Source organism: Rhinolophus sinicus, chromosome 2 (genome assembly GCF_057876585.1).
Source record: "Rhinolophus sinicus isolate RSI-liver-muscle chromosome 2, RSI-T2T, whole genome shotgun sequence".
NCBI classification, from domain to species: Eukaryota; Metazoa; Chordata; class Mammalia; order Chiroptera; family Rhinolophidae; genus Rhinolophus; species Rhinolophus sinicus.
In genome coordinates, this window is record NC_142502.1 from 171880410 (window position 1) to 171908060 (window position 27651).

Here is a 27651-nt window from a genome sequence, read left to right on the forward strand (position 1 = left end):
CCTGAGCTCCCAGCTTGCCCTCCACTCTCCCTCCTCCACCCATGTCTACTCACCGGGCTCTGGCCCCTTCCATTGCTACATTCAGTCCTGCCGTCTCCTCCTCTGTACCGGTGGAGAATCCGAGGATATGAGGGTTGAACTTCTTCAGAATGTCTTTTAAAGGGGAGGAAGCAGACAGCGCAGGTGAGAGGGAGCTGAACATGCAGTGCTGGGGCACAGGTTGGGGGCAGGGCAGTTCTAGGTCTTTCTAGGGCAGGTTGACTTCTCTCCTCGCACGTAACCTTCTTTGCCCTTGCTCAGGGGGAAGGCCCTGGCCTCAGTGATGGTTGTTAGGGTCGTACTGATGGTGCTTCTGTGCTGCTACTTACTGGGAAGTGTGGTGTGGGTCTCCAAGATGCCATCCCCTCCAATGCTGGGGAAGAGAAACACATTTGTTAAAATCCCCCGACCGGCTGCTCCACATATTCCATATTTCTGAGTCAGAACCATAGAGTCTGCACCTGGTGCATGGTTCCCATCACCCTAAGGACTAACATGAGCATCAGGGGGTCTCCTTGTATCGCAGAACCAGGTGATGGAACCTGGCCACGCCGCTGAAGGAATGACAGGGAAGCACACCACTCGTGCCCCTTTGGGGGGAGCATCATCAACAGAAAAAAAGTAGAGAACAGCCTCACCTCCAGGAGAGTCCCCGCCAGGACATGAGTATGTCACTGGAGTTGCTTGGGCGGGCTCCCACCGCAACCTGTGAAAGGTAAAGAGAAGGCTGCAGACCTGGGCTGGGCCCAGGTGCAGGCCAAGGGCACTGGCAAAGGGCCCCCTTCCTCCTGTGGAGCAGCCATGACCTGGATTTACCTTTTCTGAAAATGGTACCAGCTTTTCTCCAGGCCACTTAATCTCTGAGTCATCCTGACTCCCCAATCCTCTACACATAGTGAGTAACCAAGTCCTGGAAAAACCAAGATTCTTCCTTTCCAACCTCTCTAGCTCCCATTTTTTCCCTTTCTTTGCCAGATTAGAGGTGAAACTCTTGTCTCCTTGCCATAAACAATGATCTGGCCTCCTATCTGACCCCACAGTCTCCAGTTCCCTTCTCCCCAGGTTGTCTACCTGCTCTTCTGAGCACATCTCCTTTTAAATACCTCCCCGACGCTGACCTTTCAAATGGGTCTCCCTTACCCACAGGGCCAAAGCCAACCCCCTTCACCAGTGTTCTGAGCTCCCTGTAACTTGGTTTCTCCTTTCCTTCCCTCATTCACCACACCCTCCTTTCCTGTCCACACAAACCTTTAGGTCTAAGCATACTGAGCCGAAGCATGAAGGCCTTGGGCCAGCCGGCCCCAGTACCACCCACTCCAACCCTTCCAGGATGTTGAACACAGAAGGGTTCAAAATGCTAAACTGCCTCCTGTCCAGCCCTGAAATTTTGAATTCAATCTCTAAGACTTTTGTCAGTTTCTACGTTCTCTATAAAGCCTATCTTTAAAAAAGAGAGAAATTCTTTGAAACTTACAAAAATAATACATATTCACCATAACTAGTGAAATGATACAAAGCTTTCTAAAAATTAATAATCTACCCCCCACTTGAATAATCTTGCCCACTGCCCACTCTCCATCCCCTCCTCCTCCCTTCCCCACACATACACACCACCAGAGCTAATCAACGGTAAAGCGCTGGGTGTATGTCCTTCTATAACTTTCTCCATGTTCATACCAACATTAAAACACATTCACACACATATGGGGAAGTTGTTTGTTTTTACAGAAGTGAATATCTGATTTAAAAAGTCCTGTATGTCATCTACATGACTGTGTAGCTCCTTCTGTGTAAGTTTCTTGTTTTCCCAGCTGGACAAGTTTTTTGAGAGGTACGACTACGTATGCCTTATACTTCTTTCCCCTCAGAATCGCTAGCAGAGTGTCTTGCACACAGCAATAGCTAAATAGTTGGCTAACATGATTCACTTAGCGAAACTGCGCTGTGTGCAGGAACTGGGCTGTCTCTGCCCCAAAGAACTCAGCTTTAAATGGGGTGAGGAGGTGCTGAGTAGTGTGTGGGGAAGACCCACCACTCTGTGAGTCAGGAAGATGGAGAGGAGTTCCTTGATGAAGGCAGGATGACTTGGATGAGTACCATAACACGGAGATGAAATGCTTGGGGACAGTGGGGAAAAGAGGGTGGACTGCATCTACCTGGGGATAGAGGGGAGGGCTCATGGAAGAGGTGCTGTTTGGACGGGACTGTAGAAGCGTAGAGGGCAGGGCATTCCAGATTGCCTGGTGATGTCTTGTGGCGCCCTGGCTGTGTTTCAGTGCCTGAGATACGTATGTTCTCCATAGTGTCTGCTAAAAGCTGAATGCAGAGCCGGTGCAGAAGAAGAGCTAATTCTGCACAGGACTTGGCTGCTGCCCATGCCTGGCATAGCTCAGTCAGTACTTACAGTCAGTGCATCACCCAGGGCAGCTACCACCTTGATGTCTGCTGGTCGGAGCTCATGGACTAGGATAGATAGGCAAAAAGATGGAAGGTCAGGGGGAGGGCTTCCTTTAAAAGTAGAAACTTGACTAGGAGTCCAAGATTCTGCTCTAGTCCCACAGGTCCCCATTACACTTATTTCCAGACTAGAGCTTTAGCAAATTTGCCCTTTGCATCCATTCAGAGCAACCAAGGCACTGAAGGTAAAGAGCTTGATGGCTATTGTCCATTCTTAGAGAAGCCCAATTCATACTGGAGTGGTCCAGGTAAGTTCCAGCTGCAGGAGTTATGAGCATAGGCAGAGAGGACCCCAATCCCTGACTTCACTGGGCAGGGAGGACTGGGGGGCTCCATTGGGACTAAGTGGAGATGAGACGTGTGATCAATGGTTGCAGGGCACCTTTTCATGGGCTGCCCCAGCCTAGGTCTGCATTGCATGGGAATCAGCGAGGCCTGCTCAAGGCTCCAAGGTGTGTTTATAGGGTCTCCCACCAGCCACATTTAGCAAGGTCCTTAACTGAAGGATGGAATGTTGTTTCACTCACCCGAGGTGGGAACACTGTTGGAAGGATTCCACTCCATACACAGGAAGTCACTGCCCCAGTTCTAAATCAAGAGGTGGAAAGACCCAATGTCCAACACTCATTGTACAGGAGCTTAGCTTCAGCCCAAGAAGCACTAGCTCAGGAATTTTCCACAGAGGCTAGAATTGTCACTGTAGGGGATCGTGAGCGTTAAGACCTGTTAGTCGTAGATGGAGTGTGAGGGAAATTAGAGAGGAGAAAACGGGGTCTGCCTACCCCTCTGCACAAAACACATAATGTGTGGCCGCGCACATACACACCCACACACTCCTTCCTGTCTCAACTTATCTACACTCTTAAATGGAGCCAGCGGGCCTACCAAAGCAGGGGACAAACAGTGAGGTCAGGCCACAGGTGGTCGCCCAGAGATTTGGATGCCTAATAAGAGATGACAGATTACAGATGAGTTTTGTTGTTGTTTAACATTAAGCTAATGCAGAGTAATTACAATGCTAGGGCTGAAACAACAATTAGAATATTTTTAGGAAAAGAATATAACATTTTTACAATTGCAAAGTTCCTGGTTTTCAGATATCTTCTCTGTACCTATGTATATCCTTTTTTCACATTTAACTGAATAGCCGACCACTTCCTTGGATGTGTACAAATTAATGCCGATAACCTTTAGTCAAATCCCCTTGTCTCTGGAATACAGAGCACCTTTTCCAGGTGTTGGAGGAATGGATGTAGTGGGAGGCAGGGGGCACAGAAATAACCAGTACCAGCAGGTTGGGGGAGAAACAGTCTTTTGCTCAGAGTCTTAAACATCTGCATATGCCCAGGAAAGCTGGAGAGACAAGCCCAGTGCTGAGCGCACAGTAGGGCTCCACAAACAGGCACTGACTGGTTGGCTGATTCCCCGGGGATGTGATTGCCAGAGGCTTTGGAAGCTTATAACATCGGTTTTAAGATGATGATGAAGACAGGCCTGTTGAAACGCTCCTCTCACGAGGGAGCAAAAATGAAAACTTCTCTTAAATATTATTTGCTTAATCTGATATAATTTAGTTTATTCCAAGGGATTGCTCAATCTATCACACTAATGGATTCCTTCTTCTGTCTGGATGTTCTACTGAAATCAAGAACATGCTTGTATACCGATGATAAACATCGGGGAAAATGCAATTAAAAAAAAAGAAGTTCTATAGCCATGAGCACTTTAGAAATATCTCACGTAGCGGGGGAGCCAGAGACAAGTAGGTTCCATGCAGATAAACGGATACAGGTTGGACCTGGGTCACAAGGGAGAACCACATGCCATATCCCACACCAGCCACCCGAATACCATGGGGGTCTTGCTAAATGCAAAGTCTAATTCAGGAGACTAGGGTGGTGCCCAGGACTCTGCATTTCTAACAAGTTCCCAGGTAATGTTGATGTTGCCTCTCTGTGCTCCTTTAAACAGCAAGATACTAAAAAAAAAACGAAACAAAACAAAAACCCCCCACCACCCTGTACTGAGTTTCTAAGTCTTCCAGCAGCAGAAGCAAAGATACACAAGACTGTAAGATCCCAGGGGGCAGGCCCAGACCCACTTGGCTCACCTTGTGTCCCCAGCACTTAGCACAGTGCCTGCTCCATTTAGATACCCAATAACTAACTGTTAGATAAATAAATGCCTCATTGACAAGACAGGGCTGACATTCAATTATAATGAGTTTTGGTCAGTGGTTTGCCTCAGACAAGCCTCCCTTGGCTTCCTTGAGGCTGAGAGAATCCAGAGAGGCTGGATGGTGGCATTAGCTCAGCCATGAAGCTGTCATGGCTGGGACCCCAGAACTTAGAATGTAACATTTCTTCAATAATTTCCTATAGGTTAGTCTCAGCGCTTCAGTGGGCCTGTAAAGGGTCCTTCCTCAATCACTCCTGGTGCTCCCAATCCATTTTCCACACTGGTCAGGAAGATCTTTTAAAAAGGTGACCCAGATTATGTCACCTTCCCCTAGAACCTCCAGTGGCTTCCCACCTGAAGTCCAACCTTCCTACTTAAGGATTCAGATTCTGCATCCTTAAGCTAACAACCCCTCTGATCTCACCACCACTCTCCACATCATTTACATGCCCACAGCCCTCTGACCTTTTCCTCTTCCTTAAATACACCCAACTCAGCTCCAGTTTTGAACCTTTGTGTTGCCTGGTCCTGCCCGGGACTCTGGCTCTTTAGACAGCTGGTGTCTCTTCATCACGTATGTCTCAGCTCAAATCTTTCCTCCTCAGAAAGGACTGGCCTGGCCTACCCAGCTCACTGGGACTTGCCACTCTTCCCTTGCACCATCACACTTTCTTGCATCACCTTTCTCACAGCTGTTATCACTATCTGAAATGATTGTGCTTAGTTTCTTACTGAATGCTTCCTTTAGTAGAGTGTAAGCTCCACGAGAGGTGGGATCCATCTGTCTGGTCTTCTGCTCTATCTCCTGGAACAGCACCTGGCACAAAGGTGCTAAGTATGGAATGATCTCTAACTCTCCAAGGGCAAGACTATGTCTGATACTTCTCTGAATTCCCTCCAGCTCCTAACACAAGTCTGGACATGCCATAGGTGCTCTACTGAATCTGGTGGTTGAATCCCTGTCCTGGTGACCAACAGATCTGGTCTGGACCAGGTTTGTCCTGCAAGCCTGGAGTAGCAGTCCTGAGAGCCATGGGCCCTGAATCCTTTGGAGTTCTTCAGAGCCAGTATGATGGACTTGAACCAAACAAGCCCTGGGGACCGCCTGGATATGTGTCAGTTTCCTAATGGAAAAAACCCCTGGAATTGAGATTCTTTCTACCCAGCTCCCACCTTATAGGAAGTCAATGGTGCATCACGCCTACTATCCTCCCTTCATCCCTTCTGGAAAGGTTGAGCTACCTAATCAGAAATGATGTTTGTACAAAAGTCAAAGAAAACTGATCCATGGGTACTTCCTCTTGTTGGTTGCTGACGTCAGCTAAGCACCTGTTAGGACATGTTAGGACAATACGGGGACTTTGTGGTTCAGGAGACTTTTTTCTTTATATTCCAATTTCCAGCATGTAAGAAGGGTACATTTCTGCTTAAGCTAACCCTCTGAAACCCACATCCCACCCCAAGTCACTGGCAGGTAGAAATGGTTTATCCCTGAGAGAGGCAGACGTGTATCAGGGGTTACCTCAATGGCTGGCTTGGTGGGGTATGTGTAGTTGCTGTTCCGGAAGGTTCTCAGAAAAGGTTCGTTCTAAGAGAGAAAAGAAACCACAGGGAGAGATTATCTGACATCATTGAGGTTTGCTTAAGAAAGATAATAACAAATACTCTTGTCTTCTAGATTTATTTAACATTATTTTTCTGCACTCAAACAGAAAGAACTGTATCAATGCCATTTCCTTCATCCCCCAGAGGGTTTTACACATCAGCTTAGGCAAGGGATGCACAATGGAAGGTCTAAAGAGGGTTCCATGTGGGTTCTACGCTTTCATTTTTACCCCAGCATCTCAACATCTGTCCAGTGATCACAATGATCTATTTTCTTTCCTTTGTAATTTCTCTGGCAAGAGATTCACATTATTGCATTTTTTTCTTTCCTAAAAAGTGTTATGATTATCAATATATTTTAATATTCCCCCCTCCCTTTGAACTATGTGTCTTACCCCCTTCAGGTTGACTTCATATATTTTGGTCATTTTTTTTTTCTCAAGAAACCTCCTCATTCCCTACTCATCTACCTATTTCACAATTGGTTTTCACACAAGCCCAGTCAAGGGTCCAAGTCTATTCAGCTGCAGGTGATGGGTTAATCACGAAGGAAGAAGGACTAGGCAAAGGAGAAACGGGAAAAACAAGGTAATAAGGAAATGTAAAAAGGATAGTGAAGCAAGAACCAGTCAGTAAGACAGAGATCAGGAAATACCAAGTGGCCCAGGCTGTCAACTCTTTCACTAGATGCAGTCAGTGGAGTAGGAGGGCCATGGTCTGAACTCTTGGGAATAAAATGGGAATAAGAAGAAAGAACGACAATGTTGGAGACGAGGTCATTGGAGATCAATTCCAGGGGTTGAAAACTGACTGCCCACAGGCTGAACCCTTCCAGGAGATGTTTTGCTTTGTTCTGCTTTATTTTGGCTTGAATGATGTTAACAAAGAAGGAGGAGAAGTGGGAATGAAGAAGAATCTGAATGCTTCCCGAAGCCCGGCATGGTCTCTTCCATCCTGGCCCTACCACTTCCTCTCGTCTCATGCGTGATCCCATTCACACCATCAGGTTGGTTGCTGGTATCATAGCTGAGTTTGCAACCCCTGAAAGCCTCCCCGTTACAGACGAGGAGCAGCTGAGGCCCACAGCGGGGAAGGGACCTGTTCCAGGTAGAGAGCAAGCAGTGAGTGCAGAGCTGGGGCCTGGCCTGGCCGGCCTTCCTGACCAGGAATGTCCTGCTTCCATTCCTCACACTGGGGTCAGGCCAACAAAAGACTCTGTCGGCCAGACGGAGAGGGACTGAGCAGTCACCTCTGCAACAGTACGCGGCAGAAAAGAGGGCTTCCATTGGCATGTCACCACGGCGAATTAAGTTTGTCTCTAGCTAATGTTATTTTGCATCCCCTAAGCATTCACCATCAGATGAGGGCAATCTGGGAGCATTCTAGAAATAACTGACCCACGTTTGTGGAGCCCCCAAGTGTTCAGAGCACTGTTCTAGGTGCTAGGATGAGGGCAGGATACAAAGAGGCATGTGACCCAGTCAGGCGGAAAGCATGAGAAGTAAAAGGCTGGCAGTGAAGCATCAAAGCATAGTGTGGCCAGTAAGCGCTGTGACTGCTGAGGAATGTCTGCAAGATCTGAGGATGTATGGTCCTCAAAGATGAGATGCAGTGTGGGGGGGGGTGTCGATAATTAATATTCTCCCCTTCCCCGCTGCTCCAAGGCAGCCCTGACCGGGCGTAGGGCCTGGAGGCTGGAGCTAGTCTCAGAAGAGTGGCCAGCACAGGAAGAACCAGAGGGCAGAGGTGCACCCTGCCCTTTGGGGAGTGCTGAAAGTCAAACTGGATGGTCTGTCTGGTCTCATGATCCAAGGGTTGAGGGAGGGGCCAGAGAGGGGAGACTGAGTCAAAGAGGCTAGAGGTCAGGGAGACACTGGAATGTGCTGAGGAGGGAGGCCAGAGTGGGAACAATAAGAACAGGTCCGGGGCAGTGGCAGACATGTGACCTGGGGTGCCCAGGGCTTGTTTTATTGATCATTGGCTGCGTCGTGTGTGCATGAGTCAGAGGTGTTTAAAGGCCTGGAGTTGAGCGGACTATGTGGAGGAGGGATTCCCCTTAGTGTGACCGGCTCTCTGAGGCTCCGTTTGTAATACTAGTCATTGGAAAGTGAAGCCCATTAAATGCCAGCACAAGGAAGTTTGTGCAAAGACAGTGCGGCCTGCCTGGGATGGGGCAGAGCTGGCCGGCCGCCCAATGTGAGTCAGCAACATGAGTCAGTGGCTTGGGAAAAGGTCATGTTCCTCTTGGCTGTGTTATGAGGTGTAAAGTTCCACAGTGAAAAAGCGCTGGGTTTTCTTTTCTTTTTTTCCTGTTCTGTGCTCAGACCGAACTGGAGATACAGGCAGGTCTGGGCACCAACGTAAAGAGAGGCCGTGTTCCAAGGAGACATACCTACTACATGAGACAGGGTCTGGAAGGCTTGTCTGCGATAAATGGTTGAGAGAAGTGAGGAGAAGACTCAGGGAAGCACGGCAGTGGTGGTAGTAGAAGGGAGGAGGACATGCTGTATTTCCCCAAAAATAAGACCTGACCGGAAATAAGCCCTAGCGTGATTTTTCAGGATGACAGCCCCAGAACATCAGCCCTAATGCGCCTTTTGGAGCAAAAATTAATACAAGACCTGGTCTTATTTTCAGGGAAACACGGTAACAGGACTACATGGAATACTCCCTGACGTTTCTGATTACATCCCATCCCATCCCATCCCATCCCATCCCATCCCATCCCATCCCATTCCACACATGCTGGTTCATGACCTACTAGGGCCTAGAAACGAGGCTGTTAATGGGCAGCCACTTGGCAGTGTGGAAAGCACTGCCCTGAGAGTGTGGAAGTTTAAGTAGAGGCTGTGGTGATGCCTTGGGAGGCATGTGATAGAACAATTCAGTTGTTCTAGGAGAGATGACATAAGCAGGACGTGTAGGCCTTCCCCACTGAGACCCTATATACAACTCTCTGTTATTTTATGATGGAGAGGTAGGACCAGATAGCCTTTAACATGCAAGGTGATAAGGATCTGAACTGGGATGGTGGCAATGGGGAGGGAAGGGAGAGGAAGGCCGAGTGGCGCTAGCAAGAATCCTATCAGATGGGGTTCCTGCCTGATGGTTCATGTCTGCAGAATGGCAAAAACCACAAGAATAGTGACAGAAATAGGAAAGCCCTAAGGATCGGAGAATCTGGGAAGACAAATATTTGGTTCTGATTTTGACACTCCTTACTCAAACATTATTTTCTGAATGAATGGGTTTGTTGACTTTGAGGTGATGGTGAAGTCGGGGCAGGATTCAGAGGTTTAGAAGTCCAAAGCATTCAAAAGATAATAGTGTTTCCCATTTGTAATTCAAAACAGAAACACTGCTTAACAATAAGTACATATAGGGGAATCCAACAAACCTCTGCTTTTTCTAGGATAAAAGATGGGATGAAATGTCACTTGGAATTATTTTGGTTTCTGTCTTTCTCTGCCTCTCTGTCTGTCCCTCCTCTTTCCATCTCTTTGGTTCCCCTCCTTTGTTGATACCCTGACCATACGAGTACATTTAAGCTGCCTTCTGGGTAACCTTACACCACATAGGGCATCCAAAGGGAAAACAGCTCTTACAGGTTAGAAACACAGAGGTGGAGTTTGGGGAAGAAATAAGAAATGAAGACAGATTGGGGAGTCCCATGCAAAGAAATTTAACAGGAAACCCTGGAAATGGACAAATCTCAGAGTAAGGGGATGGGGCAGGAGAGAAAAGAGAATAGGGCTGAGACATGAAAGTTGGAGAATATCCACATTTTTGAGGCTGGGAGAAGGAACAGGGTCATTAAAGGAAATGAGAAGGGGCAGCAACTAGCAAAACAGAATAATGGAGGTACTTTCGCATCCAGGAAACAAACAGAGGAGGTAGTTAAGTTTGTCAAATGCTTAGAGAAGGTAGATGAATAAGAGCTGAAAAAGGACTGTTCTGGTTTTTCAGCTGCTTTCTTCAAAGTCTGAGGAGCCACTGCCGGTGGCCCTGGGCAGAGAGGCGAGGAAGGCAGGAAGGGGACAATTCACAATGCACAGAGCGGCTATTCAAAAGTTGACTATAAAATCATTGGTCCAACCTGAAAGTCTAACAGAAATCCATGGAGTGCTATTAAATGGCCAACCTGTCTGGGCAGAATGCACTTGCAATTGACTGGGGCCGGGGAGGAGCCAGGAGGAGGCTGAGAAAGCTCCCTAGTACTCACATACATCTTGGCCCTCTCCTCCCCCCTAGGTCCTGCCCGTTGCCTCTATGTTTAGACACAGCTAGCACTAAAATATGTGCTTCCTGGCCCTGTCAGCTAACACTGAAATGCTGGTGGACTTTTATATAGCTCTAAGGCACACGGGAGGGAGCAGATGGACCTGAGGAACACAGAATGCTACTTTGCCTGGTGCAGTGAAATTGGGTTAGCCAACAGATGGAGCTTTTGGGAATGGGCTCTGGGGTTGCCTGGCAACCGCTTCTCCCAGGCGGGGCTTTTATGGTTCCAGGAGGCTGGATTTGCTCTCCTCTGCTCCTGAAGGCTTAAGCAGGCTCTGTCCAGAAGGAGGAGCAAACCCCACTGAGTGTGCTGGTGGAGTGGCACCCTTTCCAGGCTCTTTGCCTGATCTGGGGCAAAGAGTGACACAGGTCACCTTGAGTCCTGTGGTAACAGGGCTCTTCCTGACCTAGTGCCTAGGCTCTGGTACTTAATAAATGTTTGTGGGGAGGAAGAGCAAATGATGCTCCCTGGGTTATTACTGTGATTATTTAGTGGAAGGTTGAATTGGCAGATTAGAGAGGGTTTTCTATGGCTGATGCTCAGTATGGGCATGTGGGTTGTAAAAATATTGAAACACTTACCTCCTGTATGGTTTATAGCCTCTGCTCTGAGTCTTCAAATGCCTACATTACGGAGGTTGCCTGGTCCCGCCCCTCCCACCTCTTGGGCATGCTCAGGATCTAGCAATGAAACCATTTACACCTAGCACAGTACGAGCCCTCTAGATCCTTGCCCCAGACTTTTGCAGCATCTGACCATTTGGACTGGAGGCATCTGTGGTGCACTGATTATTACACCATTTGACTATCTCCTTTGCTCCAAACACCAGACCCAGGAACTGAGCCCTCTGCTGCCACTGCCCTCACTTCCACATCACCCCTTTTCCCACCACTCTTATCCCGATGAGACTGATGGCACCCAAGGCTCAGCCTGGGCTGCAGACTAGGGTGAGGAAGGTAGCAGACAGATCACATGTGTCCTGGCAGGGTTGCCACCTTCTCTCGAGCCCTGGTAGACACACGAGGGAGCTGCAGGGCCATTCCCTGCTCCGCCAGGAGGATGGGAGCCAGCTGACCCAGGAGGGAAACCCAGCCTCCCAGACTGGGTCAGGCCCTTCTGCTTTTATTGTTGCTGAGGGCTCTCAGCCCTAGGCCTTATTTGGTTAAAAAGCCATGAGACATGGCCTAGAAAAGGGAGCTGAAGGCAGTGGGAACATGAACCTACCCTCACCCCTAGATTTGAAATCAAGTTGAACAACTTGCATTTTCCTCCTTAAAAGGAGCCGAGTCCTTGCTGGAGTCCTCAAAGGCCACTCCTACTTGCCTCTCCTCCACACAGCTCCTGGCTCTCCTCTTTGACCCTATGCCTGCTGGAAACTCCCAGCTCAGGCTCTACCCCCGGCTGGCTTCTCGCTAGGCCTCAACCTGCAGTCCGGCTTTCCCGTCTGCCCCACGTGCCACTGCTAACACAAGCCTTCTTGCCAGCCTTCTGGCTTCTTGACTCCCCTTCTCAAGAATTCATCTCCCTCACCCTGATCTTTTCCATCCGCTTGGGTCCCAGTCCTCCTCTCCCACCTGCGTCGCCCATTCCCCCAAAATAAGTGCTTCTGTACCCTCCTCTCCCCTTTCTACTCATTCTTTCCATCCTCCAAAGTCCATCTGCTCCCAGTCAAGGGGCAAGACGGGCAACAAAAAAGCTGTGTTGGGGAATAAAATAGGAAGGGCAAGGTCAGAGCTCTAGGCTTCTGGAGAGGAATAAGGCAGATCATTCGTTATTACCTGAGTGGGACAGGAGAGGGGTATATCTGCTGTCAGGTCCAGGGTATCTGTTTTCCTTCCTAGTGGTTCAAGCTGGTTAGGGGAGAAAAGAGATATGGATGTATTCATTTGTTTCCACTGCTGTGAACACCCCCCTGGACGCATCCTGCAGTGGGAAAGCTCTCAACTTGATTTCTGGGGGTTTGGCTTCCCCTCCTGGCTCTGCCAGTTGCCAGCTGTGGGATACTGGGCGAGTCTCTTAGCTTCTCTAGGATTCAGCTTCCTCATAAACTCCTAATACTCTAGCAGGCCTGTGGACAAGCTTTAATGAGACAACATGGCTTAAACTGGCTAGCACTGTGCCGGCACATAGAAAATGTTGAATAAATGTGAAGGTTCTGCCTTGCATTCATGCAAAGAGTCCCTCATCAGAGTTCAAAGCACAGAGGAGAAGGTACAGTAGCTCCTAGGATCTTCAGGACTCCATATTTCATATAGACTTCTACAGATCTGCCAGCCACTACTCCTCTACACTCTGCTGGCAAAAAGAGACTAAGAACAAGCTACATTCTATGGGGCGGGTGCTTTGCCCTACACTAGAACCCCAGAGACCCAGGGGCACCCCACTTATTTTACCATGTTGACCCAAAGGGCTCTGGAGAGCTGAGAGTGGAATTTCTGACTTGGGTGGATGCAGTCTGGGGCGAAGAAGGACATATCCAGTTGTCCATCCTGGAGGAGAGAAACATACTTCAAGATCCTATTGGTGCAGATGGTGGAGAAAGCCACAGCTGATTGGCCTGACCTTGAGATTGACCCCTCCCCCCCGGGGGTGCTCCAAGCCATTGGCCTTCCACAAGGCCTTCTCATCTCAAGAGGAAGATCAGAGCAATCCCACAGATCAATAGCCTTCGGTGGCCCCAAACCCCCATCCTCCTTTCTGGCCCTCAAGTCCCCCTTATTTAATTAAAAAAGTGCCATATTTGTTTGTAGGCACATTTGTATGATGCCCTAGCCCAGACCATGGTTGGGGAAATGAGATCTAGTCCCTAAGAAGTCTGGGCCAGCCAGCTGGGAAAAGCTACTTCCCAGCCTTTCACCAGCTGGTCCCAGAGGTCTTGGTGGGAAGAATAGGGCAGGCCTAGGCAATGCCACTTCCAGGGCAGCATGCCACCCTCCTCTCTCGAGGCACTCAGGGTTGCTCGAAGCTCCCTTCAGTTAGGTGAGGCCCTTAGGAAGGAGGCCCAGGGAGACAGAACCAAGTCCCCATCGTGGTCCACTCACAGAGCTCTTCTGCTCACAGTGGGAGTGTCAGCGGAGAGCATAACCAGGGCGGAACTGAATATCCAGTGCCCTCCTTTATGGCTGCAGTGTCACATGTGTGGCAGAAAGTGAATATTCTGGAGCTGGACACCTTCAAATCTTGCCTCTCTGTCCCATATTTCCTATGATTTTAAGAAGGCTACTACTTCACACCTCTGAGCCTCGTTACGTGGGGATGATGAAACTCACCTCAAAAGGTAGTTGTGAAGATTTTATGTATGGCAAACACAATGCCTGGCACACAGTAGGTCTCAATAAAAGGGAGGCTGCTCCCCACTGAGAACATCCTACACAGGCTGCCTCTGGAAACGCAGCTCAGCTGTTCAAGGGGTTGCACTCACCAGACCAGCACCCAGAAAGTTGCCTGTGTCTTTCCCATTTTAGTCACACTGGCATGGAAGCATGTGGCATTTCTGCCCTGAATTTCCTCTTCCCTCCAGAAGCCCCCCTGTGGGGCGCAGGGAGCATACCTCCAGGATGGGGAGCCGGGTATTGTGGAAGAAGGGCTGCAGCACGACAGAGAAGTCCTCCCGCGTGTCATAGCGGCCTGACTCCACCAGCTCGCGCATGCTGCTCTGGGGACACATGCATAGGTGCCTTCAGCACAGGCTCTTGGTGGCCTGAGAGCCCAAGGGGGCAAGGGTGGGCAGAGTCCCTGTCCCCATCTCCGTAGGGATGGGGGCGCTAACTCAGCCCTTCCCTTGAGAACACAAAAACACTCGATTCCAGAAAACTAGAAATAGGTTAGGTCATTGTTTTGTTTTGCTTTGAAGTGAACTACAAGCTCTGAAGGGCCCGGCAGGAAGTCCCACAGGAATACAAACCTGGGAAGAGTCACCAGGGAGCCTCCAGGCTTGGGACCTGCAGTCTCCCTACTGGTGGTCTGCTTGTTTAGGGGTAGGGGCGGCTAGGCCCCCAGGGTGCAGAGAAAGGAAAGGCAGTCCCATGGGCAGCCAGGGTTACTGGCCTCCTCAGGCCAGCTGTTGGGGTTAAGCCACCATGGGCAGCTGGGCCATGAGGGCTTTGCAACCTGAGTTCCTTTGGGGTGACTCCAACCAGGGGGACTGAGACACCTGAGCCAGGTAGGGCAGAGGGAAGGGCCCGGATGGTGAAGACCTCCCTCAAACCGTGAACTCTTCCCTCCCCGGTGTGCCTCCCCTAGGGCGCTCTGGGCTGGTGTATTAATCAAGTAGGGAGAGAACACAGCAATGGTGCTATTCTTGGTCTTACCTGGTAGGCTCTGGTGATGGCCTCCAATCTGGCCAGCTCTTGGGAGTTCTCCCGAGGGGTCAGGATGCAGTTACACAAAATGCTGCATGAAGAGAGGGAGGCAGGAGGACCTGGGGCTGAAGTTCTGGTCATGGGCTGTTTCTCTTGTCAAGGCGCTCACTCCAGCCCAGGCTTAGGAGCACATGTGGCCCGAGGCTCTGACGCACATGCTCAGGCGCAGGTTTCAGGCCTGATGTGGGGACTGGATAAGGTACTAAGGGTGTATGGATGAGCACCCTCCCATACTAACGTAGTACAAGTACTGGACGGCAGGTGTGTGTGGACCTGCAGCAAATTACTCTGAATAGTTGAATTTAGGCAATGAAAATGCAATGTTTAATTTTTTAAATAAAACAAGAATGCAGCCACTGTTATTGCAGCTGGTATTTTGGTCTGATGGTCATGTCCTCAGCTACCTCTTTAGTTCATCTGAGTGCCCCACTGTGTCTCCTTTTATTTCATTATGAATTATTTCGTGCCCATAAAATATAGTTAATGTTAAAAGAGATATTATCTCTAAAGCACTCAGCACAGTACCTGGTACACTACACTTATTTGTTAAATAAATCTCCATATAAGGTATGAAGGATAATAAAACACATGCCTTTGTACCTCTTACCCAGCTGAAGAAACAAACCCTCCCACTCTCAGGTTCCCTGTGTCCCTCCCCAATCTGCTTCCTCCCCAGAAGTAACTGGATTATGCATCTCACTTCCTCACCTTCTGTTTCACTTTGACTATGTACCTATGTGCACAGCCCTGCATGCTGCCCTTTCACAGGCTGGGCCTCACTGTCTCTCAAGTACTAGTCTTTGCCCCAGCCCTGACCTCTCCCCGTGGGTTCCCCCATATCAGAGGTTCCTTCTGGTACCATGAGGTTGGATAAGAGGGGGCATGGCTCCAAACTCCCGGAAAGGGGTAGTCCTGGCTCAAGACCCCCTTTATAGACTTGGACACATGGACAGACCAAGTCACAAAGAGCCCAAGGAGTCACGGCTGCATGAGCCAGATGGGGAGTGGGGGTGGGGGCAGGTAGGCGGTAAGTGTTCCTCCAGCCGGGGGCAGCCAGCACCTGCATACCTGGCCTGCGGCAGCGGGCATTTGTCTGGGTTCCCCAGGAACACCTGCCGCATGACACTGGGGCTCATGAAGTCCACGAGGTTGACCAGGGCTCTGGGCACCTGAGGGCAAGACCGCAGGTGAGAGAGGGGCTCCAGGAGCTCCTTCCTCTAGATGCCTTACAGCCTGAGAAGTGGGAACAGGTTCTAGGGTCCCCACTGAACTGCAGCTCAGTTGTCCCTGAGTGGAGTTCTGGGGAGGTGTCTCCACAGGGCTGCCACCTAGGGCCCTGGAGGCCATGCCACCCACATAGGCTGCAGTGTGGATGGCACCTCCTGGAGTGGGACAATATGGCAGACCCGACTCTAAATACTGAGAGCTCAGGCCCGTTCAGCCATCCGTTAGTGAACCCAAATCTATTAGCTTTAAATTTGGTAAGATAGGTACCCCATTTGCCAGGACATTAGCCCTTACCATTTCCCTGTGGCACAACCTGGACTAGCTCTGCTGAGCAGGCCCAGGGACTCAGCCCCCCCAAGAAGCATCTGGTGGTCAGAGTAGAGGGGCAGCTTGCCTAGGCTGGGGGTGGGGACAGAGCACATTGCTGGGCACAGGACCAGAGAGGGGCTTGCTCTAGTCACATCCTATGGCTCAGAGTACAGTGCCCAGTCTGGAGCCACCCAGCTGTGGCCACCAGGGAATGTGCCAGGTATTGGGAGACGAGGGGACAATTAGTGCACACACTGCCTTCCCTTCCTCAAGCCTGAGATCCTTCTGGGCTGATTCCAAATGGAACAAGGCTGCCTTGGGGGTAGGACCCAACCTCTGGAAAGGGAAGGAGTCCATGCCCTTGGTGGTTTCCTTCAGGGGAGAGGGTATTTCACCTTCTTTCCCCCATCCACCTTTACCCTCACCATGCTGGGGATGGTACCACCCACCTCTCTATGCAGGATGTCCAAGGCATTGCGGAGATGCTCATAAAAGTTGGCAGAAGAATACAGATTCTAGGAAGAGACAGGAGGAAGAGCTGGTTGGGGGAGAGGGCCCTTCCGGTTCCAGCCCCAAGGACTTGTTCTCCTTCTGGCCTCCAGCTGTCACCAGCTCATCACATCAGAATCTGAGATGAGCAGTTGACTACTCGCTGTTGTCAAAGATGGGCCAGCCAGAAGACTGGGACCTTCAGCCAGAGCTTTAGTTCAGGAGCAGAAAGTAGAGTCTTCCTTCCCACTGCTTGGGGTTTACAGTTTCTTCTCTTTCTGAATTCTGAGGAATTGTAAGAGAGTGGGGTAGAAACACCATCTCTCTGCCACCTGCTACCTCACACCACCTGGGACATGGAGGTGGAGCCAAACGCCTGAAGGTCATGGGATAAGAAGTGTGCAGGTGCCCCTGTGTGCATGTACACGTGTGTGAACTGCATGTGCACATACACGTGTGTGAACTGTGCATGTGCACGTGCACGTATGTGAACTGCATGTGCACGTACACATGTGTGAACTGTGCATGTGCATGTGCCGTGTGTGAACTGCATGTGCGAACTGTGCATGTGCACGTGCACGTGTGTGAACGGCATGTGCACATGTGTGAACTGTGCATGCGCACGTACGCGTGTGTGAACTGCATGTGCATGTACACATGTGTGAACTGCATGTGCACATGCGCACACACACACAGGTCTTGTTGGACAATCCTAGGGTTGATTCTAGAGGCTGTTCTCAAGGAGGATGTCCAAGGCCTCCAGGTCAGAGCCAGGGGCAGTGAGCAGGCCTGGCCCGCCCCATTACCGAGTCCGTGCAGTAGTCACACAAATCACCGCCTCCAATCAGCACCGTGATGACTTTCCAGTCCTCATGGAAATTTATTCTCTGCAGAGGGAGGAAAACACTTAATGATTTCAAACAAACAAACAAATAAAAAAACAACCAAAGCTCTAGGAAATCCACTCAACCCTCTAAGACTCCCTTGCCCACTTAAAATAATTGGATCAGAATCTCAGAGCTGAAAGAATTTGAGGTGTCTAGACCACAGAATTTTAGCATCAGGAGGGACTTTCAAGCTCATCAGCAGCAAACCTCACTCCATTCAGAGGGCCTCCAACAAGGGCTGCCCTTGTTGCTTGAATGCCTCTAATGACAGTGGGCTCACTGTTTTCATGACAGATCATTCCATTTGGGGACTTTGGTGGGTTAGAAAATCCGTGTTGAAAAATGAACACAAATCTGACTCACATGGTCATCTCTCATCCTCTGCACCAGAGACTGGACTTGGCTCGTAAGTGCCCTGAGAAGGAGAAAACATCAGTCCTGTGGAAGCACAGTGCCCAGATTCTTCCTCCTAAAGGGCCTGTACTGGAGGTTTCCGTGGCATTGTCCCCCCGGCATGAGCTGGCAGAGACCCTGAAGCTCAAGGACTAGGAGGCACTTACCTGTTCTGAGAGTCATTACAACAAATAACCCTTTGAAAAGCCAAGTGTGCATCTGTCCTAAAGCTGCAGTCAAACGCACTGCCAACTACACTTGTGGCTCATGGCCTTTCTAGGACTCCACAGGCAAAGGGTCTTTAAAGATTCCATGCTAGGAAACCACTGGTCTCCTCTGAGGACTGGTTTAGATCCTGCACTTAGATCTATGAGAGTTTTAGCGTGCTTTTTCTTTTTACCCGGGTTGCCAGGAAGCTGAGAGTTTGATGCCCGGCACAATAACTGCAAACGTGCTCATACTGACAGAATCGCTTCCTCTTTCTCCCCCGTAATGGCTGTGATTTTTCTCTTAAGTATATGATATTTGTGTATGTGTGTTTTTAAATAAACTTATCTAAATGCTTCTTCTAGAAAGAGATGGGGAATAAATGTACACTGTACACATGCCTGGGGTTATAATTCCTGGAAGGACTAGATCTTGGGCGTCCTGAGCTCCCCGCTAGCTCAGGTCCCTGTCACAGGTCTGGGTGAGATGGATCCACAGCACTGTGATCTCTGGGGACCTGTGGTGGGTTCATCTGTCCCCCACGATTTCTATTACTAAGAAGGATCTTCCCAGGCTGGGTGAACAGGTGTGGGGGCTGTGCCCATCCACTAGAAGGGTGTGGGCCTGAGCAATGTGACAGAGGCTCAGACAGTTGGGCCAGAAATAACGGAACCCAGGCTGCTGGGACCTCTGGGAACAAGATGGGAGGTCTCCCTGGGAGATCCTTCTGGGAGGCTGGGCACTTCTGCTTTAGCTGCCTCTGCTTCTCAGCTGCACTTCCCGTTAGCTCCACAGCGGGGTTAGGCACAGGACAGGACTTGTTGCCCCAGAGACCTCTCGGGCTGGAGATTCTGGCTTGCCCATCCATTTGGTTAGCACGCCCTGGTCTTTTGGGGGAATTGCCTCTTGTGAGGCTTTGGAGTAAGTGAATCTCTCAAGCACCATTACGCCATGGCAAGTTCAAACATTGGATAAGGCTGGTCAGTTAGTCGAGTGATTAGAATAAGCTGCATAGGAAAGCAAGGTCAGGAGTTCAGCCGTTGGGAGCATGGGTCTGTTCTCAGTCACAGGGCGAGAGCAGCAGAGAGCCTCTCAAATCACTGCTGTAAATGGATAAATGTCCCCATAGCACAGGAGGTCAGTATGACAATCTTAAAGGTGACCACGTGCCTCCCACTCCCTTCCCCACATCCCCAAATCCCATACTCAGCCTTTGCTCCAGGAACAGCCTGATTGAGGAATGCATTGCTGTCATTGGCGTCCCCTCTGCCCACTGCATAACCTGTGAGATTTCTGTTAAACTTCCGAAGAATATCTGGAAGAGGAGGGGGTGAATAGGGCACAGACAGCTTAGGATGGAAGGCCAGGATATCTTCTCTGGTCTAGGGTCCCCACTGTGAGCTGTTACCATCCTCATGCAGCCCAGGGAGAGGCAGGCGGAATGTGTGCCCAAGCAGGAGTTGGAGTCTGAGTTGAAATGGCTTAATGACAGGGTGGGCCAAGGCAGCAGGAGCCTCTCAGCTCTTTCCTTTTCCTCTTCCTTCCTTTCTCTTTCTTTCTTTCTTTCTTTCTTTCTTTCTTTCTTTCTTTCTTTCTTTCTTTCTTTCTTTCTTTCTTTCTTTCTTTTCTTCCTTTCTTTCTCTTTTTTTGACAGAGAATTGTGCAGAGAATCCTATTTCATTTGATTGTCTCTGCACCCTCTGGACCAGTTGAAGAAACCTGAGGTCCAGAATGTTTGGTAACTTGCCCTTGGTCACCTGGCAAGCACACAGAAGGGCCAGGGTTTGCACCCAGGTGTCTGGGCTCCAAATACAGTTTATACCACCCCCTTCGGCCACCTGTTCATGGGCCTCTCCTCCCATCTCAATGGTAGTCCAGAGGAAGATGCTATTTCCTCCTTTCTTAGCTGAAAGCATTCTCAAGAAGCCTGGGGATCAGGTGCAAGGAGTGAACAGACTCAAGTCCCTGGTGGTTACTTACTTGGTAAGGTGGTCACGGTCTCCAGGGAGCCATCTCCTCCTGAGCTGTAAGGGATTGAGAAGCCAGTGAGATTGAATCATACATAAGTTCTACAAAAGAGCACCCCCATCTTTCTTAGTGCCCACGCCATCAGCACCTGTACGATGTTTGAGGGATTCCGAGAAAATGTGAATTCCCCAGTGGGTTGTTTCTCCCCGAAATCCAGGATTTGAAGGCAAAAGAGAGCTGTTTGTTTTCTCCACCAAATCAAGAGAGAGAGCACTTAGCTGAGTATATATTATGTGCCCAGCCAGGAACTAGAGTCCATATATTAATTGTGTCACATCACCCAGCAAGCTTATGGTGTAGATGGGACTATCTCCATTTTAGAGAGTAGGCAGCTGAGATGCATAGGGGTTCTTTACCTTTCTAAAGGCAACTAAAAACCATAAAGGTAATTAAAGACCAGTTTGAGCTGCAAACCTCTAGAAAATGGATAAGCTTTTCTCTGCCCAGTGGTGAGGTAAATGCCACTGGGAGTTTCTGGGGGATGGCCTCTCACTGCCTTCCAATGCCCAATCTAATTTTATCTAATCTAATAGAGTTTTATGGCCCTCATTCTAACCTCAGGACACACTCAAAATTTCCTTTCCTTTCATGCATTCAAATTGAACACATGTGGGAAGCAAGAAATATTTCTATTTTAACAAAGTCCAATGTTCAGATGTACTGTATTTACTGTTATTTTTCTTCTGCCCCATCTGTCTCAATCCCAGCATGTTATTCCAGGCCAATAGATTTTGAAAACAGTGTTAGCATCCAGCTCACCAGTAGAGACTTCCAAAGGACAGGCCATGAATCAAAGTCATGGCTGTTCTTCCTTCAAGGAAGTTGACTTATTTCATTCCAGGGTGCTCAAGGGCCTAAGTCAAAGGCTCAACATCCCCAGGTAGTGAAGAGAAAGAAGCCAGGTATGCCTTGCCCTTTTGACCTCACTCAGGTATCTCTCTCCCACCTCTCAGCAGATGTCTGAACCTAAGTGGACCAGTGGTTGGGTATTTGTTTGAACTCAAGATTCTTCTCCAACTGCAAAAAGCTGCTGCTTTAGCTGCTTTCCGATCCTTCTTTCTTTAGATTCAAAGCATTTCATGAGAAGACTTCACATTTGAAAGGAAATTATAAATTATACACCTTCTTCAATCACTGCATTCTAACGTTACTTCCTTTTCTCCTTCAATAAACAAGTAAACATAAACACAGTGAGACATGTAAACACGGTCAAGTCCGTTCTACTTGTATAAAGGCTTTTTTGTCTAAAGGTATCTTTGTTCTAAAACAAAGCGTGGTGGCTGATCAAGACCCACAGGCTACAGAAATCTCTCTCTGAGCCCATTCCCAGGAGAAAGGAATGAATTATAGAAATAAATCTGAAGCAAAAATATGTAAGCCTTCATTTGGATCAGAAGTACGTGAAACAGGAAAGAAAATAGATCCATATGAAGCAGCTAGTCTACATGAGACCTTCAGATGAGTGTAATTTATATTGTACCATGAGCCCCATGGCTGGACTTTGTTCATCTGCTGTTACCCACAATGCACAGAGAAGTACAGAGTAGATGCTCAATAACATTCGCTACAGGAGTGTCAGTAATGTGATTGAACTCCTAATTAACAAGGCAGAGAAATGCAATTTTTGGTAAATAAATTTTATTTTGGTCCTTTGAATGGTGCCAACCAAGCAAACTTGTTTCAACTAAAGAAAAGGCAATGCTCTAAAGACCGCTGGGCCTGCCACACTATTAAAATATATGATGCTCACAGGTCAAGAAGCCTTGGAAATATTAACAGTCAAACCTCCTTCTGTAGGTCCTGCTCACAGCCACCCATTTCCCAAGAATTCTGGGTCCACTTCTCCCCAGTCCAACTCCATGAGGCCCACTCTCTCCACTTTGTTTCCTTGGGGGAAAAGGCTCAAATTCCATTCTTATTTACCTAGTATCCCCATTCATTGCCTAGTATTCCCAATCCAGAAGCTTTAATGATTTCAGAAAATTACCTTTCTCAGATCAGTATATTTCATGGACTTTTCGCAGCGGATGCTCATAGGCATATGAACAAAGAAAGAATTCTGGGACTAAGGGAAACTCTGGATTACACAGATACAGTTTAGACAGATGTCTTCATTGTAGGGTTTCTCACAGCCTTTAATATGCTAGCATGCATGTGAATTCCTCAGAGGAAGAAGATAGTAGGTAATGGTTTCAAAAGAATAGAATTTTGCTCTCTGCAGGAACATGGCCAGGGTTGGTGTTCCATTGAACACACTTTGGGAAACACTAGTCTATACAGCATTTCATCAAGTGTCAGACTGTCTCTCAGACTGTGACCCAGAGCTTCCAGATACATGTGAATCTATAATATAATCATTGGGGCAGCTATTTGAAACATTTAGAACCAACAGTTTAAAGGGACAGCAGCCACTGAATATAGGGGGCCTTGGAATGAGCATTAGAAGACTGAAATATTAGGCCTTACTGGGCCTCACTTGTAGGAAGAAACCGAGCAATGGCTAAATGTTTCCATTGCTGCAGAGAGAAATATTTAGCAGAAGATTGAACTGTCCGGTTGAACTGTGTAAAACTGGGCATGTCCCCTCACTTCCCCAGACTGTACCACCAGATACAGCTTATCCATCATCTGTTGGCTGCTTTGCCTCCTTTATTTCTATTTCCCCACCCTGTGATGTGAGGCCGTTGCCTTCTTTAGCTAAGACTAAGTGCAGCAGCTACAACCTCGGGCTTTTTCATGATTTAGTAATAGCTCTGCTGTCTTTCTCTCCGTCTGGCTTTTCTGTTTCTCGCAGCCTCAGTAACATTTGGGGCAGAGTGGTCAGGCAGCTGGTGAGGCTCTGTTTTGTTCCAGGGCAGCCCCTTAGAGACGACCTAGGCCCCGTCTTAGAGACCACCTCCCTGGCTGAGGCCTGTGGAAACCTGGGGGACCTCGGGAGCTGGGAGGCATTTACTTCAGCTCTGAGCAGGTGAAGTCCTCATGCTCCACACCCTGCTTTGGATCCTCTCTGTGGGCGGCTACAGCCTGACCACACCTCTCTCACCCAGGAAAACCTTTCTCTGTGTCCTCAGGATTGGCCGGAGAACTATCACAATCCTAATCACCCCCACGCGGTGCCCTCTCACTTTCTGGGAAGAAACATTTCATTTAAATCCCGGCCGAAGAAAAGGGAGGAGGCAAGTGCGTGGTTGGGCCACCCCGCTTCTCATTAGCACTCTGCCCTCTCGCGGCCGGCTTTGTTCTACTTTTGAAGTCTGAGCTCATCGCCAATTACTGTGAAGCCTATGGAAACAGGAACTTCATTAGGTAAGAAGGGAACTTAAGAATACCCACATCCAGCTACTCACCTGACACCTTGGGCTTTTCTACTTCTGTGTCTGGAACAGTCTTGCTCATGCTTTCCGTCTATCTCATTGCTAGCCTGTCCGGACACGACTGGCGTGCCTTCCATTCCCTGCTACAGGGTTGGTTATTCCCTCTTCTACGCTCCACTCAGGCATCTTATTTTCACGGATAAGCCTTTCCCTGAGCTTCCCATACACCCCCTCATTCAACACCTGTTGGTTGTGATTTTTGTCTCGGTATTTCCTCCTGAAGTGTGTGTCGTACTTCGGAGTTTTCTGTACAGATGTGTACATACATGTAAAGGCAGAGATGTGACTTCAGAACCACAAGAATACATATAGACAGTAAACAGAGACATAGGGGCATCCACACATGAACATATACATGCAAACGGGCAGGTGAAGACTCAGAGAGTTGGTGCTTTTCGGGGGCATCTCCTGTTGGATTTGCTGACCCAGGGGTCTGATAAGAACCCTGGTATGCTTTTTCTGCACAATATTAAAAAAGAAAAAGAAGAAAGAAGGTCATCAACAGTAAAAGATCCTCTCCACTCACCAAATTGTCATAATTTGTAGCTGTATATAGGCTTGCCTTCTGAAAGCCCCTTCCAGACCTGGTCCTTGCTCGTTGGTATTTAGGCATTTACAGGAGACAAACCCCTACCCAATCTCTGGGTGTGAACATGGGGCGAAAGGGGGTCAAGGGTTCACATTACCTATATGACAGCCCGCGATACTGAGTGGTGACATCGGGAAGGTCGTCTGGTTTGGAGCCAATTCCATTGCCAGCCTTTGAAAACAGACCAAAATCCATAGGAAAATCAGCAAGTCAAAGAAATGAGAGGCCGTGAATGTGCAGGACACCTGCTGGGGGTGCTCAGCACACTCATCACAGTGTCAGCAGATTACTGGATGGGGAGTCGGAGGCCCTGCGCTCTTATTCTGTGAATGGCAGCTGCCTCCTTACTACACTGAGGACATGCCTTGCTCATCTCACAGGGGTTTTTTAATGACCAAATTGGATGAGAATTGTGAAAACAGTTTGGAAGACTCTAACGTGCTTTACAAATGTGATACACGGTTATATCATTACTCAGGTCTTTATAAGCAATGAAGAAAAAGCTCATAGATTTGAGTGGACGGCAGTGGCAGATTGCTTCTAAACTTCACATTTTTCCTCTTTCCTTCTGGGACTTTCTGCAAGGCAACCTCATGGATTTAAAAGTGCTGCCAGGAAATGGTCCTCTGGGTTGGCAACCTGGCCTTATTTCTCAAAACTTAGGAGTAGAGCTTCAGCCACAATGCCGGAGTCATCACTGATTTCTGTGCAGATGCAAAGAGGAAACAGGTGGGAGGGCCTGGGTGGCTTGTAAAGCATCATCCCAAGGGAAAAGAGCACCCACACAGGCACGTATAGAAGATTTTTGGAGTCAAAGTGACATATTCTTGCAATTACTAAAAAAGTATTGTTAGGTGTTCAAAACCTTCACTATCTGAGATAATTCAGGTCACCCTAAAAAAGAGTTCCCTTTGCACACTTGAGTGAGAAAGTGGCTGCAAAACAAACCATTGCCATGTTCTTGGATTGCTAGAACTGGGAGAGAGGGGTGGGATAATGCAGGGTTAGGAGGACTGGGACCTGGAAGGGACATAGCCACGCCCACCCCACGCAGGGCCCAAGAGTCCTTACAGTCAGAGAATCCCCCAGAGCAGCTACGACTCGGATATCTGCAGGTCTCAAGGCGTGCACTGCAGAGACAATTGGACACACTTGAGTCCGTGGCAAGGAAGCTGCAGTCAGAGTCTAGGGCTTCTTGCTCTAAGCAAGACCAGAAACACCATCTGCACGTGCATTAGGACCACACAGGACTGAGTGTCCATGGTGCCCTGGAGGCAGAGGGTACATGAGGACAGATTTTGCCCATAAGAGACACAATAAAGGAATCCTGCACTTATGGGGAGGGAGAGGTGCTGAGAGAGAGGGAGAAGGAAAGGGGGTGGAGGGATGGATGGATGGGTGGATATTAGAGAAGGCACAGTAGGGTCCCAGCAGTTACATGGGCTATCAGCTGTGACCTGAGTGCACAACCAGATGGGTACTGGACCATCTGAGATGAAGCTCAGAGCCTCATGCACAGCCCATTTAGAGCTGGTTCTGGATTTCCACCAAGAATCTCAGAAATAATCATGCTGTGCCTTTCTGTGCCCCCAAGTGTCTTCTGAAGACTTCAGGGAACTTTCCAGCCCTGCAGGTGGAAATAATTGCAGAGCCTGGGGCCCCAAGACTACTGCAGAGCTGGCTCCCTCTTGGGATCCCCTCAGCACCCCACTCCCCACCTCTGGGCCTCAGTGAGGTCACACCACAGGGCTGGGTCACTGAACGAGGAGCTCACATGGCTCCTCCACTTGTGTTCCCTTTCAGGGGCTGAATTGAGAGGGCAGCAAACAGTCCCTGGCCTGGCTGCCTTGGGGCCTGATGAGTAAGACATCGCTACAAGGTGGAGAGGGACGAATCAGGGACTTGTTCCAGAAGACCACCCAGATAGGAAGCAAGCACTGGCTATCACTGTGTCACTTAGTTACGTGCAAAAAGTCTTGTCAGAGCACTCATTGGTCTCTGAGGCCTTGTGGAGAGGTCCTGGGTCCTGGTGTATCCCAGGCAGCTTACCTGAGGTGGGCACTGAGGTGGAAGGGGCTTTGTTACCGCACAGCAGCTGGCTCCCATGACCCTAAGGGTATAGAATGAATCTCAGGGGTGAAAGGGACCAGAGAGGCTGTCTGGGCATCACACTCACCCAGAGAGCTTTAATAAACAGACTCCTGCCCAACCTCCCCACCCCTCACCGGGGAGAAGCCTAGAAGGGCATTTGAAGAAGGCTTCCTAGGTGATTCTAAACATCAGCCAGCCTGGGATCTGGTAACCTACTTTGGACCCTTCCACCATCCAACGCAAGACTTGGGACTTCAACAAAATGACCTCACCCCACCCCATCCCTGCTTCTACAGCAGCTTTATGAGGAGGATAGGGTCTTTACTTATGTCTTTGATGAGGTTGTGAGTTGGCTGGCTGGCCCCCCATCTGGGCTGCTATTGATGGAGCTTACTCCACCCCGTCTGAGGTGTCAGTGGATGGACTTTATAAAAGACTGTGAACCCCTTTGTTCCCACCCACCCTGTTGGGCCAGTTCCAGCCCGGGGGCTGCCCACTGCATTGGCTGGTGAGCGGAAAGAAAGCAACATGCAAATACCTTCACACTGTTCTTGTAGGTGCTCAGAAACGGCCAGTCCTATGAGAAGAGGCAGGTGAGAACCACTGAGACTTCGGCTTGCTGCCAGCACTGCTCCTTGCTCTCCCCCGCCCTCAAGAAGTGTCGACCTCGGCATAAATACTTTCAACACCTTCGGCCTCCTCCGGGCTCTACAATGCAAGCCCCTCCCTGCCAGGCCTACCCTGTGATGTACAGGGGCCTTCTCTGCAACCCCAACCTAACCTGAACCCCCACAAACAATCAGAATAAACCCTGCAGCAGCTCCCAGGAATGACCACACTTGTTCTTCACCTCCCACCCAGCTGGCTGGGGTGGCTGTGTCACCTCTCTTTTTCAACCCGGCCCCTCCCAAAAGAGCACCACTTTCTGCTAATATAAGCCCATGTCCCTACTCCTTAGGTCCCCTTGCCACCCCATGCCACTCGTACCCTGCAGCTGCCTGGGCTCCTTCCTGCCCAGATAAGAAAAGTCAGGTGCTCTGAGGTCCTGCCCCATGCGAACCCCAGCTCAGTGGGACCCCACTGGGAATATAGAGGAATTCACAGAGGTGTGGAAGCAGCTGCAGAGGTCCAAGAA

The 27651-nt window shown here is 49.2% G+C and overlaps 1 protein-coding gene across 2 annotated transcripts in view; it reads right to left on the reverse strand.

The window, feature by feature from the left end:
* Positions 1-27651, reverse strand: part of PLB1 (phospholipase B1) — a 120372-nt gene that overhangs the window by 17665 nt on the left and 75056 nt on the right. For both annotated transcript variants that reach the window (XM_074331834.2, XM_019735316.3), the window contains 20 exons: positions 27055-27093; positions 26475-26535; positions 25497-25555; positions 24523-24596; positions 20415-20458; positions 19641-19749; positions 18198-18249; positions 17754-17834; positions 16908-16973; positions 15991-16091; positions 14872-14953; positions 14112-14216; positions 12955-13050; positions 12340-12411; positions 6197-6262; positions 3024-3084; positions 2444-2502; positions 678-745; positions 369-412; positions 54-153 (listed from right to left, as the gene is read on the reverse strand). In XM_074331834.2, coding sequence (XP_074187935.2) covers positions 54-153; positions 369-412; positions 678-745; positions 2444-2502; positions 3024-3084; positions 6197-6262; positions 12340-12411; positions 12955-13050; positions 14112-14216; positions 14872-14953; positions 15991-16091; positions 16908-16973; positions 17754-17834; positions 18198-18249; positions 19641-19749; positions 20415-20458; positions 24523-24596; positions 25497-25555; positions 26475-26535; positions 27055-27093 — 1439 coding nt within the window. The remainder of the gene's footprint in view (positions 1-53; positions 154-368; positions 413-677; positions 746-2443; positions 2503-3023; positions 3085-6196; positions 6263-12339; positions 12412-12954; positions 13051-14111; positions 14217-14871; positions 14954-15990; positions 16092-16907; positions 16974-17753; positions 17835-18197; positions 18250-19640; positions 19750-20414; positions 20459-24522; positions 24597-25496; positions 25556-26474; positions 26536-27054; positions 27094-27651) is intronic.